General features: G+C 59.9%; 1 protein-coding gene, 2 long non-coding RNA genes and 1 other non-coding gene across 5 annotated transcripts; 2 read left to right on the forward strand and 2 right to left on the reverse strand.

The window, feature by feature from the left end:
• Positions 1-3,451: 3,451 nt before the first annotated feature.
• Positions 3,452-6,606, reverse strand: LOC124966662 (uncharacterized). The gene is made up of 3 exons (XR_007105383.1): positions 6,310-6,606; positions 5,524-5,729; positions 3,452-4,387 (listed from the first exon to the last, which is right to left on the reverse strand). It is a non-coding gene; the product is annotated as an uncharacterized LOC124966662 (long non-coding RNA).
• Positions 6,607-7,632: 1,026 nt separating this feature from the next.
• On the reverse strand, positions 7,633-20,236 carry LOC124966661 (uncharacterized). 2 transcript variants are annotated; one of them, XR_007105381.1, is made up of 3 exons: positions 20,029-20,236; positions 19,542-19,864; positions 7,633-8,121 (listed from the first exon to the last, which is right to left on the reverse strand). It is a non-coding gene; the product is annotated as an uncharacterized LOC124966661 (long non-coding RNA). The 2 variants fall into 2 exon arrangements; XR_007105382.1 differs by lacking the exon at positions 7,633-8,121 and adding an exon at positions 12,574-12,856.
• On the forward strand, positions 9,153-16,432 carry Ceacam16 (CEA cell adhesion molecule 16, tectorial membrane component). Its single transcript, XM_047528188.1, has 6 exons — positions 9,153-9,265; positions 10,513-10,857; positions 11,143-11,418; positions 12,444-12,722; positions 14,414-14,740; positions 16,254-16,432. Exons 1-6 carry the CDS (start codon positions 9,229-9,231, stop codon positions 16,262-16,264), a joined length of 1,275 nt encoding a protein of 424 aa, XP_047384144.1. The 5' UTR covers positions 9,153-9,228; the 3' UTR covers positions 16,265-16,432.
• Positions 18,182-18,283, forward strand: LOC124967684 (U6 spliceosomal RNA). Its single transcript, XR_007105602.1, has one exon. It is a non-coding gene; the product is annotated as a U6 spliceosomal RNA (small nuclear RNA).
• Positions 20,237-21,259: the final 1,023 nt, after the last annotated feature.

Here is a 21,259-nt window from a genome sequence, read left to right on the forward strand (position 1 = left end):
AATGCAGTGTGTCTGATGGTGGCAAGTGCACCAGGGGAATAGAGGGGGAAGGGGGATCAGGAGTTTTGGGAGGTTCAGATTTTGAAGTAGGGGAGGCAGGGAAGGCCTCACTGAGAAGGCAACAGATAAGCAAAAATAGGAAGGAGGGGAGGGAGGGAGCCATGTCGCATTCTAGAGGGAGAGCATTCCAGGCAGCCACAAAGGCCCGGAGGTGGGAGTGTACCTGACATGCTCACAGCACAGAAAGGAGGCCAGGCCAGTGTGGTAGAGGCAGAGAGGGAAACGGGAAAGGGTGGGAGGTGAAGTTGGAGAGACAGGGAGACAGGCAGATCATGAGAGGCCGTGGAGACACAGCTGCGGCTGGCTTCTGCCCTGGGGCGGGGAGGCTAGATAAGTTTAATAAGTCCCCAAAGCCTCTAGTCCTTATCCCGGTGAAAGTGACCTTGTATGGCAAAAGACTGCAGGTGGGTTCAATTCCAGACCAGAGATGGGGTAAGGTCCTGGAGGGGCCTTCAGTGAGACCGCGAGGGCCCTTTACGGGGGACACAGGGACACGGGAGGAGCAAGTGTGGGAAGGAGCTGCGACACTGACAGCAGTGGAGACCGGGGGACGGGCCGGGGGACGGGCCGCGGCCCAGGCAGGGTCTGGGTGGCGGTGACGGACGCGAGACGACCCCATGGGCCTGTGAGAGCTCTGAAGGAGAAAGGGCTGTGAGCCAGAGAATGGGAGAAGCTTCCAGAAGCTGGAAAGGCAAGACAGCGGTTCTCTCCTACAGCGTCCGTGACCTTCGGCCAGTGAGACCCGTGCGGGGCTCTGATCTCCGGGGTGGCAAGGTAATAAGGCGGGGGCTCTTCAAGGACGAGTGTGCGGCCACACAGCAGCCAGAGGAAGGCGACCTAAGGGCTGGGGCGACCGCAGCGGAGCGGGGTCAGGGCCTTCCATCCCCAGGCCTCCGGGTCCCCAGGCTAAGCTGGTCAGCGAGAGGTCGGGGCCGGGGCCGGGGTGTGTGTGGGGGGGCGCTGTGTGTGGGTCGAGGCCAAGGACCCTCCCGCCTCGCTTCTGTGCAGCAGCTGCGCGTCCCCCGTCCATTCTCTCTTTCCTCCGGGCCAGCTGGCCATAAAAACTACATTTCCCAGGTTCCCTTGCAGCTGGGCTTGGTCACGTGGCAACTTCAGTCCAATGGGGTGCGAGCAGAAGCCGCCGGGGCTCCTGCCCTCGCCGGAAGGGCATCCTTCCTCCCTTTGTTCACCTGTGCCTCGCGCTGCAGAAGATGTGGGAGTGGGAGCCCCGGTGGGTCACGGGGCGAGTGCAAAGCCCCAAGGGAAGGCAGAGCCCAGGTAGGGGGAGCTGAGGCCGTGCCAGGCTGATGCCCGGCTCCTCCTAAAGCCTGATCCATGAAGCCACCTCTGAGATGGCAGCATTTTCTAGGGTAAATTCTGAGCCCGGCAGCATTTCCTACAGTCCACCTGGTAACAGCTCCACAGTAAATTGGATTGTGACCCCCAAATTCATATGCTGAAGCCCCACCCCAGTGTGAATGTATTTGGAGAGCTTCTAAAGAGGCCGTGAAGGTTACATAGGCGTAAGTGTGCGTCCTAGTTCATTAGGATTGGGGTCCTTATAAGAAAAGGGAGGATCACCAGGCATGGGGCACGTGGAGCCTAGGCCAGATGAGGACACCGTCAGGAAGTGGCCGTCTAAGAGCAGGGAAAGGGGCCTCAGGGGGACCAAACCTGCTGAGCCTCCACCTTGGACTTCCAGCGCCATGCCAGGAGAAGATAGTTTAAGCTGCCAGATCTATAATTCCTTGTTAAAGCCACCCCAGCAGGTGAAACAGGCTCCTGCCACCACTGACCAGGCAGGGGGGATCTTCTTCCTTCATCACAACAAAAGCGCATTTAAATATAATAGCCAGGCCCAGAGGAGGTTGCCTGTAATCCCAGCAGCTTGGGAGGCTGAGGCAGGAGGATCACAAATTTGAGGCCAGTCATGGCAACTCAAAAGACCCTCCCTCAAAATTAAATTAAAAGGGCTGAAGGGCTGGGGGACTGGGGATGTGGCTCAGTGGTCGAGTGCCCCTGAGTTCAATCCCCAGTACCAAAAAAAAAAAAAGAAAGAAAAAGAAAAAAACCTGTACACACACACACACTAAAGCTGGTTTTAAAAAGGAGAGGAGGGAGGGAGAGTCAAAGGAGATGGGACCTGGGAGGCCAGTCTTGAGCCCAGTTGGGCCTGTTGGAAGGAGGGAGCAGCTGGAGACCCAGGTTGGGAGGGTGGGAGTGGAGACCAGGAGCTTTGCAGCGCCTGGCACATTGTCACTCCGGAGGTATCACCTTTGTCCTGGTTGGGGTTGGTGCTCACTGAGTGGGCCCTCATGCCAGACCGCGGGCATGACAGAGTCCAAGCTTCACCAGTAGGGGGCAGCAGAGGGCTGCCCAGACCTTACCGCCAAGGCTGCCTGGAGCCTTCTGGTTACCTAGAGGGTCCACCCACGTACCCAAGCCCAAAGCATGGGTACCTCACTCACCCTCTTGCACCGTGACAGGCATGGCCACGGCCTCCTGAACTTGGCCTTCCCTATCCCTACAGCCCAGCCCTGAGCCTGGCAGCTTCTCTCCCCTGCCTGCCCAGCCTTCTCCCTGGTCTCTGGCCCCTTCCCATCTTCCCACCAAGGGAAAGCAACCCAAGGGATCTTTTTAAAATCCAAACTGGACCCTGCCCCTCCCTGCCTAGAACTGTCCATAGCTCCCTATTCCCCCAGAGCCCAGCTCCTCGCCGCAGCCTGCAGCACCCTGCAAGGCCTGCGTTCTAGGAGCCTCCCCACCTCTTTGTCAGCACTCCTGGCCCCCCACCCTGTGGTCGTGGTCTGGAGGACTGAGCTGCTTTCTGGTCCCAGCACTCTGTTGCACCCCAGTGCGGACCCTCGCACTCTCCGCCGGCTGCCTGGAGCCTGCCCAGTCACTGCTTCTCTCCCGCCCCTCCCTACTCAGGTCCCTCCCCTAGGAGGCCCTGACTCCCAAGCTGGGCCGGGTCCCTGAGGGTCCATCCACCCAGCCCTGCCTGTTCTGCTCATCCCTGGGGGCGGGTCAGTCTGCGTACAGGACCCTGAGTCCTGGGAGGGCAGGGGCAGGGCTCGCCCCACACTGAGGCTCCAACACCGCCCAGCGCAGCGCAGGGCTCGGGGGCGTGGGTGGAATCCGTGATGTGCGCGGTGCTCATCGTACAACCTGCCCTCGCTCCCGCGGCGTCTCGTCATTCCCTGACACCCGTGTACGGAGCGGTTACTGTACACCAAGTTCTGCTGCGTGACCTTGACGCGCACGGGAGCGCCCCCTCTCGGGGGGCCCGCAGCCTCGTGGAGGAGACGGCATGGGACTCAATGTAAGAGTGATTAATAACGATCGTGCATTGAGCACTTACTATGTGCCGTGCCTGTGCCACGTGCTCTGTATTTATTGACTTGTGTCTTCACAGCGGTTCTGTGAGGGGGACATGATTATCCCCATTTTGCAGACGAGGAAACCAAGGTGAAGAACAGCGAGGGCTCAGTGCGCCCGCTGGGAACAGAACCCTCTCCTTGAGCAGGAGACCCGAGCGGAGTCCCCGGAGCGCCCACGCGCTGGCCAGCCAGGATCGCCCGCCAGGGGTCGCTGTCTCCCCGCCGCCCCTCCTTCCCACGGGTCGGGCGGCGTCGCCGGGTTCCCAGGGCTCACCGGAGTCTCAGGCGCGCGGCTCCTTGCCTTCCGAATGAGGAAGTGGCGCGGGGAAGGAAATGGGCCGGGCTGTGACCCCGAGTCATTATGATTCATGGGGAAAACCCTTCTCTTCCGAACGCAGTGCCTTTGTGTGCAGAAGGGCTGCTGCAACTCGCAGGGGCGCAGAATCCGCCGGTGTAGACTGGCTAGCAGAAGTGTAGACGACCCCCTTGAGTCCTCACCTGCCGCCTGCGTCCCCGGAGCTGTCCGCAGCCGGGTGTGGGGGGGGGGAGGGATCGCAGCGCTCGGGGGTCCGGGATGTGGCCCTGGTTCCATCCCCAGCACCGTGAAGATAAAAGTGGAGGGAGGGCGGGTGCTTCCCGGTCGCTGCACGCACTGGGGTTCCGCTTAAGATTGGGTTTGGGGAACGCGGTCCAAGGCTAAAGCCGTATTCCAAACTACTGAATCATTTTTGGATCCTGGAAGGACGAGGGGACTTTGCAAGGTGCTGACAGCGCCCTAGGGCTGCATTCCAGCCATGACTGCACAGGCCTTCGAGGCGGCCCTTACCCAGAGCTTTCCAGGGATCCCAGCTGGGCCAGGTCGCTCAGGAGGCTGAGGCAGGAGGATGGAGAGGTCATACCCAGCCTCAGCAACAGGGAGGCGCTAAGCCACTCAGTGAGACCTGTCTCTAAATAAAAGACAAAATAGGGTTGGGGATGCGGCTCGGTGGTCGCGTTTCCCTCCCCCTCACTCAGCTCCAGCCACACCAGCCTCCTTGCTGTTCCCACACTCATCAGTGACTTTCCTGCTTCAGGGCCTTTGCACCTGCTATACCATCTACTGAAAACGCTCCTGCCAAGAGCCCTCTGTGGTGGCACACACCTGTAATCCCAGCCACGGGGAGGCTGAGGTAGGAGGATCTCTGGTTTGAGACCAGCCTGGGTAACTTAGTGAGACCCCCATCTCAAACAAAATAGAGGAATTTTTTTAATGCTATCTAGGACTTGGTTTTTAAAAGGGGGAAGAAAAAAGAAAACGCTTTCCTCCTGTCTACCTACAGGCTCCCTGTTACCTCACTTGGCTCTCAGTTCACGTCCTCAGAAAGCCCCCTCCACCTCCCTGTCCCTCCCCGTCCTTTGCTGAATTCTCTTTTCTTTTCTTTTCTTAGGCACTATCTCCATCTGACGCGCGTGCTGTATCGGCCTCGTTCCTGCCCATCTCCCGCCAATAGGATCCGGCCCCACCAGGGAAGAGATACGTCTGCGGTCTGTGTCCCGGACCCCGCTGGCTCCCGGCCAGCACTCAGTAAATATTTGTTCACGGATTGAATGACTTGGAAATTCCCGAGGGCCAGGCGGCCAGGGGCTGAGGCTGGCCCCTCCCACCCACCTGCCTGTCCTGCCACACCCGCAGCCGGGCCTCGTTCCAGGGTGAGGAACTTGGGGACATGGGGTTCTTTCCTCAAACAGCTTCAGGGGCCCCAGCCAGGACCAACCCCAGGACCTTGCCAGGCGGCACAGGAAGCCGCACCCCGGGTCAGATCCATGCGCAAACACTGCCGCACCTGCCCGCGTGATAAGCGGGGCAGCGGCTTCACCCGGAGCAATCGGCCCAGCTGCCCAGGGAGGAGGGGACAAGGGTCCTGCCACCCAGGCCCAAGTCCAGGTTTCTAACAAATACTGTCAGCGGTGGGCGGGGCTTGATGAGGCTCCGGCTTCCCAGGGAACTCGTGAGGGCCACTCAGATAAGAGGACTGGGGACCCAGGGCGCTTACAAAACAAGGTCACAAAACCCAGACGGCTGGATGGAGAGGCTGAGACTCACCAACTGAAGCGCAGCGCAGATGGCCCTGAGTCTCAGGTCCTTGTCTTCCAGCAGGGGCAGGATGAGATCAGGAAAAGCCAGCAAGGTCCCAAAAGTCACCGCCGCGCTGGCCGGTGGTCCCACACCGGGGAGGCTGAGGCAGGAGGATTGCTGGAGCCCAGACGTTGAGGGCCAACCTGGGCAACAGAACCAGAGCCTGCTGTCTACTGAAATAAGAGACAGAGAGAGGGAAGGTAGAGAGAGATGGAGATGAGAGAGAGAGAGAGAGAGAGAGAGAGAAAGGGAGAATCAGCAAAAAATATGCACAGTCCTCCTGTTCCCCCACCTGGTCCAGCAAGTGGAAGCCACAGATAAAATTTAAAGTGCCCTAACCAGACCCGGGGACGCACGCCTGTAATTCCAGAGGCTGGGAAGGCTGAGGCAGGAGGATCGCAAGTTGAAGGCCAGCCTCGGCAACTTAGCAAGGCCCTAAGGAACTTAGAGAGACCCTGTCTCTAAGTGAAAAATAAAAACAGGGCGGGGGGATGTGGCCCAGGGTAAAGTGCGCTGGGTTCAATCCCTGGTAGAAAGGAAGGAGAGAGAAATGTGTCCAATGGTGAGTGAACAGTGGCTCCCACACCCAGGGCCCACTCTGGGGCCGTCCAGCACACAGCAGTCCGTGGCTCTGCTCTCACCCTCAGAGAGAAGGGAAGCCAAGGTCAAGACCCCAGGAAGTGCAGGACGTGACGTCCCTCCACCCGCACGGAGGGGCAAAAGCCCCTGCTCACAGTCTCCTCTTCTACCTACACTCAGCCCTGGGCCAGGCACATAGTAGGTGCACAAGAAACTGCCACTGTCAGCATAACCCAGAATCCAGGCTCAGGTGGAGAGCACCAGGCGGATCGCGAGGGGCGAGGACAACAGACAGAAAGGGCCACGTGATGCGTCAGGCGCTGGGAGTCATGTAGAGTCTGGACGAAGGCCAGGCTGCTCTGGACCTCCACGCCCAGCCTCCCCGCACCCCTCAGTCAGAGGGCAGATCACCAGAAACCCGGAACTCCCTGGAGACTCCCCCACCCCCTCCTCTGTCCCCATGTCATTCACACCTGGTGTCCGGTTCCACAAACACTCTCTGAGGCCCTGCTCTGTACTGGACGGTGTGCTGGGCAGTGATGGGGACGCTGTGGGGACAGCCTAGGCCTATCCTCTTGAGGTTCACACAGACCCATCCCCAGACAGTGACCATGCAGGGGGATAAGGGCTGGGATTGGGGAGTCCCCTCGGGCAGTCTGGGAGGGCTTCCTGGAGGAGGAGTTGTTGAGCGGATAGTGAAGCAGGGCCCAGGGAAGCAGGAATGTGCTGGGGTCGTGCCAGTGAGGCAGAACAGCTGCATCGGAGGGTCCCAGAAGGAAGGACGGGGGGTCCCTGGGGCTTTTAAGGTGGGCATGCAGGGCCTTACAGGTCACTTTCTTCTGAGAGCACTGGGGAGCCATAGCAGGTTCTGAGGAAGGGACAGCTTTCTGTTTTAGGAAGACCCTTTGCCTGCTGTACGGAGGGAACATGGGGGGAGGCAAGAGCGGGGCCAGAGACTCAGGAAGAGTCTGAAGGCAGAAGAAGCTGGGCAGTGCAAGGGGCTGTGGATTGAGGCAGGGGTCACGGGAGGCAGAGAAAGGAGATGTCGCAGAGGCCGTGGGCACAGAGAGCTGTGTGCTGGTCGGGAGGAGGCCCGGGTCCCTGTCCCGCTGGGGGTGGGGACAGCCCCTTCCCCATGAGGACCGGGGACGAGAGTGCTTCCAGGAAGATGCCCAGGTCGCTCTGAGGTGAGCGAGAGGCATCTGGGGACACGGGGAGGCATCCCGAATGACACTGGGCCGTGGTCCCAGGACACAGGGCGAAAGCAGGACCCGCGCCATCAGGGTGAGGCCAGGCCACGAGGTGGTGGGGAGTGGAGGCGCCAGAACCCCTCACCAGCCTCCTGGAGGCTGCCCGCCCCGCAGGAGCCCAGCCTGCGAGGGCAGCCGAGGACGCGCGCAGGAGCACACGGGGACAGGTGAGCCGCAGGCGGGGACAGGTGAGCCGCAGGCACGGCCCGCCCAGAACAGGCGCCTCGGAAAGCAGGAGCCAGAGCCATCGAGATACGGGAATGACACCCGGGAGGCCCAGGGACGCCAGCCAGGCGCCCCAGAAACAATGGGCAGGGGCAGACCCCCCCCCTCGCTGGCACCGGGTGAGGGACGGAGTCTGCTTTTCCCTCCTGGGCCCAGAGCAGGATCTGTTTCTGCCGTGACTTCGCCGGGGTCTCCCCAGAGCCCAGCATAGGGCCGGCACGCAGTAGGTGCTCATTAAATAGCCGTCAAGTAGATGAACGAGTGACACATGAAGCGTTTACTCCGTGGCAGGCCCCGCTGTGGGCACGTCACACCCCTGATCTCACCACCGCGCAGGCTGGTCTCTGCGCCCCCTCGGTCACCACATCCACCACGCTCAAATCCCCTATATCAGATGGCACAGGTGCAGCGTGGTGGCACATGCCTGCAGTCCCAGATGCTCCAGAGGTTGAGGCGGGAGGATGGCTTGTGCCCAAGAGTCCAAGGTCAGACTAGGCAACATAAAGGAATCCTAGGCAAAAAAAAAAAAAAAAAAAGAAATTAAGAGTCCTATCTATTTAATTTTATTTTGGTACTGGAACATGACCCAGGAGCACTTTACCACTGAGCCACATCTCCAATCCTTTTGGTTTTATTTTGAGACAGGGTCTCACTAAGCTGCTTAGGGCTTCACTATGTTGCTGAGGCTGGCCTCAAACTTGCAATCCTCCTTCCTCGGCCTCCCGAGTCACTGGGGTTGCAGGTGTGCGCCACTGCACCTGGCTGGATCCTGTACTTTTAACAACAGTCCTGCTGACCTGTCTGGGGCCCCGTTGTGCAAAGCCCTGGTGGACGTTCTGCCTTGTGACATTTCACTAAGAGCTCTCCATCTCTGTTTGTCAGAAAGTGGGGACTCAGCAAGAGACTGTCCCCAGCCCCATAAGATCAAAACTCTGTGGAGGGCCCCGAGCCTCTGCAGGCCCACTGGGCAGACAGGGAGATGGAGGGCACAGGAAGGGAGGAAGAATGTGGGTTCCTCGGCCCTTCGCGGAGGTCAGCGGGCAGAGCGCCCCAGAAAGCCGGTCTGGCTCTGGATACAGGGCAGGCCCGATTCCCCTCCCCGCAGGCACCGGGCAGGTCAGAGCCTCTGCCTCAGTTTCCACCTGCAGATGGGCATCGTGACAGTGCCCGCCTCGCAGGATCGTTTTGGCACTGAGGTTGGAGAAGTGGCAGTCGCCGTGGACCAGGGGCCACCCCAGACGCACCAAGGAGGCGCAGGCCTGGGAGGTCAGTAAGAACTGCCCGAAAATCTTCCCCTGCCCCTCCTCCCTCCTCCCCGGCGACCTGGTTCTTCTCCCAGCACCAAATCCGGGCCTTTGGCACAAAGAGGGTCAGGCAGCTGCCCCAGGAGGCCTGCCGGGTCCTGGCCCTTGGCCGGTGCCCGCCACACCCACCCTGGTACCCACACGGGGCCCCAGATCCTCAGAGACTCGATCCCTCCAAATTCAGGTGACCTCCCCGGCTCCAAATCGCCAAGCCCTCCCAGGGCCAGCGGCAGACCGAGCCCGGCCCCGACCGTGAAGGGCTGGGAGCCCGGGACCCCAACGCACCACCTCCAAGGCCCAGCCTGGGGTGACAGATGGCGCTGGCCAGGTGCAGCTGGCTCCTCCTCAGCGGTGAGTCAGCGGGGCCCCCAGCACCCCGGGCCCCGGGGAGGGACCCCAGCCCGGGAGAGGGAGGCCGACCGGGGCCCTGCAGCTGGTGGGGAGGGCAGTCACACCGACAGTCTGTCCCCTCGAGAGGCCCCAGTGTGGGGCAGCCACCCAGAGAGGCCTGCAGGGTGGGCTCCGAGGTTCCCATGACCACAGTGTGATCCGGGAGAGGGGCCACCGTCACCCTTCTCCCCTGAGCTGTGGCAGGCTCGACCAGCCGGTGCTGGCTGGTGGCTCTGCCCCGAATGCGTAGCTTTGGGTAGACAGCTAGCCTCAGTGGCCCATCTGTGAAATGGGTCTAACTGACGGAGTCCCTCAAAGGTCCCTAGAAGCAGCATGGATGAGCACTTACTGCGTACCTGCTCTGAGGGCTCTCCATGTGATAATGCACCCTCTGTGAGGGAGGCCACTCATGACCCCACTCCACAGAGGAGAAGACAGAGGCTCAGAGAGGGAGAGTCCCAGCCAAGGACACACAGCAGAGAGTGGCAGAGCTGGAAGGCTCTGGAAGCCAGGCCAGGCCTGCAGTTCTTTCCTGAGAAGGGCCATGGCCACCCACCTCAGGCCACCACACACAGTCCAGCCCTGACCAGCTCCTGGGCCTGGGGCTCTCTGCTCCTGGAGCAGGGACAGGGTGGGGGAGACGCCCACCCTGCTGGCCATGGTGGCACTCGGTGAGCAGGGCAGGAGCCCCCTGGGCGTCAGGACCCTGGCGTCTAACCTGTGGCATCATCAAAACAGCCGGGCTGGCCGAGGAGGGCATCCCCTCAGATGCCACCTGAGGCCACTACCAGCAGGAAACCCTCTGGGTCAGCTCAGCGTGGCTGAGCCCGTGCTAGGCACTTGCTGTGTACAGAGCAGCCCTAGGCTGGATCCTTGGCACAGACCAATTCAATCCCACGACACACCCCTCCCTGAGACTGCAGTCCTGGGCCTCACTGACATTTATGGAGCACCTACTGTATACGAGGTGGCCAGTCCTCATACCCCTGCATGGGGGTTGAGGCCGAGTCCATGCAGATGCCTCCAAGAGCGGTCAGTCAGGGGCCGAGGTGTGGAAGTCAGAGGGCTGCAGGCTCCAGTCCCCCCTTTGTGTGACCTCCCATGTCCCGAGGACCTCAGACGGGATGCCCCCGTGCCCTGAGCCAGCTCCCTGCCAAACGGGGGCACTGGGTGCAGCCCGCCCCCCGACCCCCTGCTCTCTTCCTCAGTGGGGATCCTGAGTGCGAGGGCCGAGCTCTCCATCACCCCCGAGCCCGCCCAGCCGGCTGAGGGGGACAACGTCACTCTGGTGGTCCGCGGGCTTTCGGGGGAAGAGCTGGCCTACAGCTGGTACGCAGGGCCCACGCCCAGCCTGACCCACCTGGTGGCCAGCTACATCGTGAGCACGGGCGATGAGACCCCCGGCCCGTCCCACACGGGGCGGGAGGCTGTGCGCCCCGACGGCAGCCTGGACATCCGGGGCGTCCTGCCCGGGCACTCGGGCACCTACCTCCTGCAGACCCTTAACAGGCAGCTCCAGACCGAGGTGGGCTACGGACACGTGCAGGTCTATGGTGAGACCCCCTGCCTCCCCCACCAAGCCCTCTTTTGAAAAAAAAAATCTAAAAAAATTTTTGATCGGAAAACAAAACCAAAAAAAAAAACCTCAAACAACACTAAGCTGCTCACCTCTCTCGGGAGGGCTTCCAGGATTACACCTGCCTCCTGCACCCACTCTCTGTCCCCTGGCTGGGGATACAGGGCACTGCCACGGTCGGGCCATGCCTCTTGCCTGGGGACCGGAAGCCCTCCGAGCAGGTGGTGCCCGGCCCCTCCCCCTCCGCCTCTCGCCCCCACAGAGGTCCTGGCCCCGCCCACGGTCATCGCCAACCACACGGCGCTGGTGGAGCACCGGGACACCCTGCGGCTCCTGTGCAGCAGTCCCAGCCCCGCTGAGGCCCGCTGGTTCTTCAACGGTGACGCCCTGCCCATTGCAGTCCGCCTCGGCCTGTCCCCTGATGGCCGGGTGCTGACCCGCCATGGCATCCGCAGGGAGGAGGCGGGAGCCTACCAGTGTGAGGTGTGGAACCCCATCAGCGTCAGCCGCAGCGAGCCCCTCAACCTGACCGTGTACTGTGAGTGCCCCTGGCGCCCAGAGACGCCTGACACCAGGCTTCACAAACGGGGAAACGGAGGCCGGAAGAGGGAGCCCGAGGGCACGCAGCATGTCAGCAGGCGGGTCAGGGCTAGGAACCAAGGTCCCTCTTAAAATGCATCTGACCCATCACCTAAAGAGTTACAAAGCAGCCGGTCACCGTGGCTCGAGCCTGCAGTCCCAGTGACTTGGGAGGCTGAGGCAGAAGGATCACAATTTCGAGGCCAGCCTCAGCAACTTAGCGAGACCCTGCCTCAAAATAAAAAAACACAAAGGGCTGGGATGTGGCTCAGTGGTTAAGCGACACTGGTTCAATCCCCAGTACCAAGAAAAGAAAAAAAAAAAAAAACCTACAGAGCACCTTTGACATTTGAGTCGCTCTTTGGTTTGGAGAAATCTCTGCTGTTTTGAAAAAGAAGCAGGGGAGGGAGTAACGGGGGAGTGGGAGGGGACAGAACCAAAACCAAAACACACCACGAAGCATGCAGTCATGCCCAGGGCCAGCAGACTGCCGTGTGGAATCCTGGGAAAATAGCTCACTGGGGTCCATGAGGCCATGACCTCTAAAACCCCAGCCTAGACTCCTAGACTCCCACCAGCAGAGAATTCCAGATTCCAGCAGCCCTGGACTCTAGACCCGAGAATCCTAGAAACTCTAGCAGCAGAGATGCTTAGACTCAGAATCCAATTCTAAAACCCCAGCGTCTGGAAGCCTCAGCATTTCAGATGCTTGGAACAGCTTGCCAAAAAAAAAAAAATCACTTAGACTTTTTCTCGATTTAACGAAGCCATAGATTTCAAACCTGCCTTGAACCGTCACAGAAGCAAAACCAGATGCCCTGGGAGGGGGCGAGATTCTCACGACCCCAGAGCCAGTTAGAGATCCAGGTGGGACCTGAAGAGGCCGGGCTCTGTTCTGCCCCTGCTAGGCCCAGGGGCCCCAGGGACCCCGCCTGGTGGAGAGCAGGGGGTGGCTGCCCCACGCTGCCTCCCTCCTGCCCGCAGTTGGCCCGGAGCGCGTGGCCATCCTCCAGGACGGGACCGCCCGCACAGGCTGCACCATCAGAGTGGACTTCAACGCCTCCCTCGCCCTGCGCTGCGTGTCCCGGTCCTGTCCCGAGCCCGAGTACGTGTGGGCCTTCAACGGGCGGGCCCTGCAGAGCAGCCAGGCCCACCTGGACATCAGCGGCATGACGGCGGCCCAGGAGGGCACGTACACGTGCATTGCCAAGAACCCCAAGACCCTGCTGTCCGGATCTGCCTCCGTGGTGGTCAAGCTGTCTGGTGAGTCGTCCCCAGCCTGGCTGCCACCCGCTCCTCACTGGCCTGGAGGGGCAGACCCTCATCCTTGGAAAGTGGACTCCCAGCCTGCTCACTGCTCAGTCAGGTGGTCACCTGGTCGTCCAGGCACCTGTCACCTGGAAAACAAATGGCACATCAGACCCTCTTCCTTGAGGGCTGACAGGGGAGATGGTCACGTGTCCCACATGGTGGGGTGGCGGGTGAGGGGAGGCCACACTGAGGGCTCTTCCTAGGGTGCCCTGCTCCAAATCTGGTCACCAGTCGCCTGGGGCTTCAGCCACCAGACAGCTGGACGTCTTTGCTGCCAACTAGATGACATGGTCATCTGGCCTGGATGATGGCACACACAACTGGAAAATCCCAGCCGGGCAGTGGGCAAACGGAAAATCACAACTGGGAGTCGCCATCTTCTTGCCTCTGCCCTGGGATGGCCCGGGGCCGGGTTGGCACAGACAGCTGCATTTCCTGAGTCATCGGGTGCTCAGGGGACCTTTGCTTATCCCCTGGGAATGGTGGCTTTGAACACTGGGGCCTCATTAATTCCATCTTGGTTCCTTCCTAAGTGGCCATCATCCCCCGGGGACAGTGGGGACAGTCCTCCCCTTCGTCCTCCCTCCTTCCCTCCCGCTACCAGGCTGGGTCTCATCCAAGGGGTGGATACTCTTTCCCCCAGAGCGGGAGTGGAAGCCCAGAGGTAAGTGGACCTCCCGCCCCGCCCTCCAGGGGCCTTGGCAGCCGGTCTGGGCGGGAGATGACCACAGACGCTGCAGGCCGGCGTGGGGGGTCAGAGGCGTGCAGGTATGCGCTGGGGTGTAGCCAGCGCCCCGCAGGCAGCCCTGCCAGGAGAGAGCAGAGGGGAAGGGCACCGCTGTTCCCCCCTTGGGAGAGATGCTGCTCAGAGAGCGCCGGTCAGTCTCTGCCCTCGGAGAAGAGGGAAGCATGTCCCCCTTATTCAAGGAGCTGCCTGAGGGAGGAGGCTGGGCCTGGTGGGGAGACTGTCCTTCACTCTTGGTCTGATGGGGAGACGCAGTTCCCGCCCTGGGGGTACTCCCGATCCACGGGGGAGTCCAGGCCCCGCTTGCTAGGGAGTTCTAATCCCATGGGAAACACGGGCTCCCCCAACTTCGGGGGGTTCCCAGCCTCACTAGAAAGACCCTCCCCCAACCATCTGCAATGTCTCAGTCTGATGGAGGAGACGGGATTCCCCACCTTGGAGGAACTCTCAACCTGATGGAGGAGAGACAGCCTCTTCCCTCTCGAGCCTTTCAATCTGATGGGGCAGCGGGACCCCCACAGTCTTGAGTCTCTTGATCTGGCAGAAGAGACACGATGTTGGAGTCGCCACTCCCAGCTATCTGATAGGGGAGACACGGCCCCCATATTCTGAAATTTCCAATCTGATGGAGGAGACATGGCCCGGCCCCCTGGGGTCTCCAGCATGGCCCCTGCCCTGAGGCTGGCAAGTCCTAGCCTGACAGGGGACACACACATCTCTGCCAGGCTCCCTCGGGACAGAGTCCAGCTTCCCCTACCACACAGGTCACCTGCATCCTGTCTCTTCCCCAGCGCCCACGTGGACAGCACCAGCCAGCAGGGGTGGCACAGAGGAGCTGGCCGGGGGGCAGGGACGCCATGCCCAGCACGGCCTGCTGACCCCGCCCCTCTCTCCCCAGCGGCGGCAGTCACCATGATGATCGTGCCTGTGCCCGCCAAGCCGATGGAGGGCCTGGACGTGACCCTGACCGTCCAAGGCTACCCCAAGGACCTGCTGGTCTACGCCTGGTACCGCGGGCCCGCCTCCGAGCCCAACCGGCTCCTCAGCCAGCTGCCGTCGGGGAACTGGATCGCGGGCCCGGCGCACACGGGCCGGGAGGTGGGCTTCGCCAACTGCTCGCTGCTGGTGCAGAAGCTGAACCTCACCGACGCCGGCCGCTACGTGCTCAAGACCGTCACGCTGCAGGGCAAGACCGACACGCTGGAAGTGGAGCTGCAGGTGGCGCGTGAGTGTGGGGCGGGTCTGTGCGCACGGGGCTCCCAGGCGCGCCCCTGCCTCCCCTTCATCCACCCGGCGACCAGGCCCGGGAGACGCCTCCGCCGTCAGCCTGATCGCAGCCTCAGGCCGCCCCGACTTCTGCGCCCATGAGAGGGACAGCAGAGGGTGGCTGTTTTGAAAAAGGAGCGTAGTCTGAGGGCCAGGCGTCTTTTATCCTGTGAGTGGGACCTAAAGCCGGGGAGGTACGGCCTGCTCTCCAGACCCGGGCGGTGTGGGCTGGTGCTGCACCTTGATCCCTGGTCTGACCAGAGACAGGGTGAGGGTGAGTCAGCCTCTCAGTCCAGACCCGAGTCCCTGCACAACGGGACTCACTTCTCTTCCTTTCTTTTGGAGCGAGAGTCGGGACAAAAGTTCCACCATCACACAGTGAAGTTAATTTCTCCAACCGAACTAAGGCTGATCTCCATTAGAATAGAGGCTTCTAGGCGGGGGTGTGTCTCCACCATCAGACTGGGAGTTCTCAGATGGGGATACATCTGCCCACCGCCTGGGAGCCCCCAGGTCAGGGCCCAGGTCTCCTCCATCAGACTGGGAGCCCCCAGGTCAGGGCCCAGGTCTCCTCCATCAGACTGGGAGCCTCCAGCTCAGGGCCCAGGTCTCCTCCATCAGACTGGGAGCCCCCAGGTCAGGGCCCAGGTCTCCTCCATCAGACTGGGAGCCCCCAGGTCAGGGCCCAGGTCTCCTCCATCAGACTGGGAGCCCCCAGGTCAGGGCCCAGGTCTCCTCCATCAGACTGGGAGCCTCCAGCTCAGGGCCCAGGTCTCCTCCATCAGACTGGGAGCCCCCAGGTCAGGGCCCAGGTCTCCTCCATCAGACTGGGAGCCCCCAGGTCAGGGCCCAGGTCTCCTCCATCAGACTGGGAGCTCCCAGCTCAGGGCCCAGGTCTCCTCCATCAGACTGGGAGCCCCCAGGTCAGGAACCAAGTTTCTCCCATCAAACCTGCAGAGCTCTGAGAGGCCTGTCGCTAAGGCAGGTGCGTAGACAAGGAGCAATCAGACACGGGACCGACGTCATTTCCTGAGTTCGGAATCTTGCCTCCCCTGTCAGACTGGGGGTTCTGGGAAGTCCCGTGCCTGAGCCAGGGTGGCTTTGCCACCCTCAGGATGGAGGCTTCCACGACCAGGGTCCCCCCGCTGCCAGACACTCCTCTGCACCGTGCTTCATCCAGTCCCTGACTGAGCCCTGGTCGCCTGAGTCTCTGGGGGGCATGCCCATCAAGGACGAGGGTCCCCCAGCAAAGCCTGGGAATTCCCTTTCACCCTGTCTCTCTCCTCACAGTCCACCTCCCTCCCTCGCACGAGGACCAACGCCACCTTCCTGAACCTGAAACTGGCAGAGGCTGAGCTCGGGGAGGCTGGGAGGCAGGGAGGCCGGGATGGGCAGGGCAGTGGGTGGGCGCAGGGGCTGCGGCTCACACCTGCTGATGGCCTCCTCTGCCTCCTTCCCGTCCTCCCTCACAGCCCTGGAGTAGCAGCGTGGCCTCGGAGACCTCGGGGAGAAGGGGTCTCCTCACCATCTCCCCACCTCCGCCCCGAGGGCAGGACCACGCGGCAGGGACGCTGGCTGTGCCCCGGCTCCCCGCTTCGGCCCAGCGTTAGTGCCAGCGAGACTCCGCCCCTCGCTCGCTGTCCCAGAGCCACAGGGCCATAAACGTCCTGAGTAACGCACACGTGTGTCTGCCTCTCCTTCCACCTCTGCCAGCCCAGCCACACGGGCCACACTGGCCTCCTCCTCCACCTGAGGTTGTCCCCAGTCTGGACACGTGCGTGCATACTGATGTCCAGACCACCAGCTCCGCGTCCCTGCTGGGTGGCAGAGCCCCAGGCCCTCCCCACAGCTATCCTGCTTAGACCCTGCTTAGGCTCTTCAGGGGACCAAAGGGTGCCCCTCCCTGGAGCACCAGCATCAGGTGACACCAGGCACAGCACAGCCCCTACACTGCACCTCGCCATCACGCGGGCCCTGAAGCAGGCTGCTCCTGCCGGGGGGATGGCCACCATTCTCAAGCGTTCTGGCACCTTCTGGTCCCCAGCCACCTGTGTAACTGAAGCTGCCCCTTTGTGGGAGCCACGGTCCTGGATGCCCTCACATCGCCCTCGCATGAGAGGCGACTGAGCAGGGCAGGGCGGGTGGAGAGCCAGGAGCGGTCTGAGCCGCAGGCCCCGCCCAGCCAGGATGCCCCGCTAGGGAAGCGCTGGTCAGCAGTAACGCAGGCGGGCGGGCTTGGGCTGGGGAGGACTTGCCCAGAGATGGAGATGCTGTTCTGAGGATGGCGCTGAGTTGGGATAGTGGGAGGTGAAGACCTGCGGGATGAGGGCTACAAAGTCTGCATCATAGTCCTGCATTTGCCACGATTCACTCAAGCCTCACCTTGTGCATCAGTAAAAACCCCTAGGCTTGGGTTAGTCCAACTTTTTTTTTTGGTGGGGGGGTTACTGGAGATTGGATTGCATTTTACCACTGAGCCACATCCAAGCCCTTTTTATCGTTTGTTTTCACACAGGGTCTCACTAAGTTGCTTAGGGCCTCACTGAGTTGCTGAGGCTGGCCTCAAACTCATGAGCCTCCTGCCTCAGCCTTCTGAGTCACTGGGATTATAGGCGTGCACCACCAAGCCCCGCCTCCAGCCTATTTTTAAAAACCTCAGAGTCCTTTCTTCAAATGCCAAGATTACATGGCAGGCTGCTGTGTTATTTAAACTAGAAAAGAAACAATGTAGATTTCAATTCAGAATCTATAGATTCCTACCCCACACACACCAAAATTCCCTACACATGAAAAAAAAAAATCCCAGGTGTAATATTTGGATTACAGAGGCAATTAAAATGCAAGATATCAACAGGAAACAAAAGATAGTAAAAACACTATATAACAAAATCTTTGGGATCTGACTAAATCCACCCTTGGAGGGAAAAATCAAAGCTTAAATGCTTTAAGACACTGAGAGTACTGGGGGAGGGGGAAAGGCTTGGAAATGAACAAAACAAGTTGTCCACTGAAGAAAATGGAAAAGTGCGCAAAATAAACCAAGGGAGAAAGAAGGGGAAAGAGTTAAAAAAGATAAAAGCATCGAGGTGTGGTGGCTCATGCATGTCATCCCAGCAGCTCTGAAGGCTGAGGCAGGAGGATCGCAAGTTCAAGGCCAGCCTCGGCAACTTAGAAGGCCCTAAGCAACTTAGCAAGACCCCGTCTCTAAATTAAAAATAAAAAAGGGGGCTGGGGAGATAGCTCAGTTGGTGGAGTGCTTGCCTTGCAAGCACAGGGCCCTGGGTTCAATCCCCAGCACCACAAAAAAATAAAAAAATAAAAAAGGCTGGGGATGTGGCTCAGTGGGTAAGCATCCCTGGGTTTACTCCCCAGTACCAAATAAATAAACAAATAAATAAAACTGCTGGCTTTGGCAGCACATATAGTAAAATCGGAATGATCTAGAGATTGGCACGGCCCCTGTACAAAGATGGCACACAGTTCTGAAATGTGCCATATTAAAAATAAATAAAGCAGAAACAGAACACAAATAGCAAAGAGACAGAGGAGATTCACATAAAAGGTAGAAAGAGAAGCCGGTCTGGCGGAGGCAAGGCGCGCTTAGCATGGGCATCCCCGGGGTCGCTGCCCTAGCTGTCCCACCTCGCAGGCCCGGCTTCCCCCCGGGAGCATCTGAAACCCGCAGGTACTCGCTTTCCCAGACTGCCTTGCAGCCACTGGTGACCATGTGACCAATTTGAGCCAATCAAGAAAGGGGAGGGCCTAAAGTTCCACCCACCGACTCCACCCACCGACTCCACCCTGCGCCCGGGAGTCACTAAGGAGCTGGACCGAGTCTGAAGCTGTTGCTTGAATCAGCCTCCAAAGTGGAGTCTCTGGGCGACGGTGGGGCTCGGGGCCAAGGATGGATCTGAACCCACACTGTTAACCCCAATACTTTCCGGTGCAGCAAAAGGAACGAGCATTCATATCTGCCCCCTCCCCGACCCAGGCTGGCAGAGGAGTCTAGGTATGGATTAGGATTTTCCTTCAGTGACTGGTAAGAGAAATCAGAAATAAACCGTCAATCAAGAGATAGGAATCAAATATATAAGATAAAGGAGAAACTGGTATAGTAGGAGTATACAGGATTATTTTTCTCATGCATAAAAAATGCCCAGAAACAAATTATTCCGAGCTGGAGTGGAGGCCCCAGAGAGAGTTCTTTCTGCTCCATCATCCTTAGCTTGAGACTTCTATTCTCTCAATCATCTCATGACCCGAAATGGCTGCAGAAGCTGCAGCCATCTCACCCATGTTCCAGGCAAGAAAACAGAAAGAAGGGCACAAAGGGTAAACACAACCGTTTATGGGAGGTGCCCCTTCTAAGAAACTTTCTCCAAAGCCTCATAGAACAACTCTGACCTACAGCTCATGGGCCAGCTCTTAGCCACATGCTGGCCTCACTTGCGAGGGAGCCTGGGAAGTAGAGTCTCTTCCTTGGATACGTTGCTACCCCAAATAACATCAGGGATCTGGTATTAAGGATGACAGAGACCCTGAGCCCCAGGTGAGCAGTTGGCGAGCTCTGCGTGCCAGGCCTTAAATTCCTACCTCCCTAACTACACAAAACAACCTTTCTCACTTACACGCCCCGGGGTAAGAGCCAAAGCCACAGCAGCAACTGGGGCGCGGTGGGTCCCACGGGGTTGTGGGCCATCAATGCAGAATGAGGCCAGCAGGAGGGGCAGAGGGAGGGAAGGTCAGAGGAGGCTGCTCACGTTTCTAGGTCAAGCAGATTCCATATCCTCAGGGTGCAGAGTCTCAGATGTCCCCAGGACCCAGTCTCCTGTCCCTTGAGTCATCTCTGGACTCTTCCACTGAATCCTCCCAAGCAGCCCAACCCCTTCCTTAAGTCCAGGAAAGAGTAGCCACAAACTAGCCAGGTGCAGTGACGCCTGTAATCCCAGTGACTCAGGAGGCTGAGGCAGGAGGATGGAGAGTTTGAGGCCAGCCTCAGCAATTTATCCAGGTCCTATGCCGTGGGACTTGGGCACTTTGCTCGTCCTCCTCTGTCAAATGAAGGTAATCGTACAGCCACCTCCTAGGATTGTGGAAAAGACCCAGTGAGTTAATCCTGGAAGCAGCTGGCATGCACACCCTCACAGACGCTGTGGCCCTTAAAGGTGTTAGCTTTTGGCAACAGACAGATGGAAATCCAAAGCAGCATTCTGGGGCAAAGCCTTCTTCCCCAGGGATTGAATTAACCTGACGACCAAGCGTGGCTTGTCTTCTGTCCCCATGACATGCCTCGCACCACGGTCATCAAGCCGGCACAGGAGGCACCCGATAGGAAGCAGCACAGCCTGGCTTCTGGTGACGCTCAGGAGCTCACACAGGTTCCAGGAGGGGGTCGTGGCAGAAGCTCCGGCTGCTCCTCAGTCTTCCTGTGAAATGGGGCTGCGTTTTCCAAATCACCTACCTGTTCGTTAAAAACATAGCCCCTTAGGATATCCTCCACTGGGGAGGCTGAGGCAGGAGGATCTCAAGTTTGAGGCCAGCCTGAGTGACTTTTTTACTTTTTTGGGGTTCTGAGGATTAAACCCAGGAGTGCTTAACCACTGAGCCACATCCCCAGCCCTTTGTATTTTTTGAGACAAGAGCTCGCTAAGTTGCTAAGGCTGTCCTCCAACTTGTGATCCTCCTGCCTCAGCCTCCCCAGTGGCTGGGATGACAGGTGCACGCCACCGCGCCCTGGGTGTTAGCTGGGAATTTAACGGACCCAGACTCAGGGACTGTCTGAACAACAATAAAAAGTAAGAAAAATAAGGTACAAAGAAGAGAAGGAAACTTGCCCCAAATTACTCAGCCGGGATTTGGCTCCAGGAGGAGCAGGAACCAGGCCAGCATTGCATAGCTCGCTTCTGACCGAGGTTGGTACCAGGGCCCTCCTGGCAGCTCCCGCCTCCCCCGTGAAGCCCCAGAGCCGGATGGGGCTTGGGCCCCTTGACTCCGAGGCCCTATGGCCTCTGCCCCTCTGGCCCCGCCGCCCGGCCCCTGAGGGAGGGGCGGGAGTGACCTTGAGGCCAGCGCACACAATGGCCGGTCCCTCTCTGGAGCCCCGCCAAGGAGAGGAAGGAAGCCTGCCCTGTGTTTCTCCCTGGGCTGGAATGTCGGCAGGACTGATGGAGCGGAGGAGAGGAGGGAGGAGGACGAGGAGACGGGAAGAGGGGAAGGGGAGGACAGCCGTGGAGGAGGAGGGGAGGCACCTGGCAGGAGGGCGCCAAAACCGGACTTTGGGAACCAAGGGCGGGGTCTGGGCAGTTTCAGCCCATCCTGATAAACGGTTTTGAGCACAGAGAGGGCATCCCTCCCCGCAAAAGCTGCACAGGAGCAGGGTGTCCAAAGGCTTGACTGTGCTGCGAACCCAGGGCAGAAGCTGCCCGAGGCCCCACAACGGCTTTCAGAAACAGGTGCCAGCGCGTCCGTTCCTCAGAAG

The sequence above is a fragment of the Sciurus carolinensis genome, chromosome 16 (genome assembly GCF_902686445.1).
Source record: "Sciurus carolinensis chromosome 16, mSciCar1.2, whole genome shotgun sequence".
Classification (NCBI taxonomy): Eukaryota; Metazoa; Chordata; class Mammalia; order Rodentia; family Sciuridae; genus Sciurus; species Sciurus carolinensis.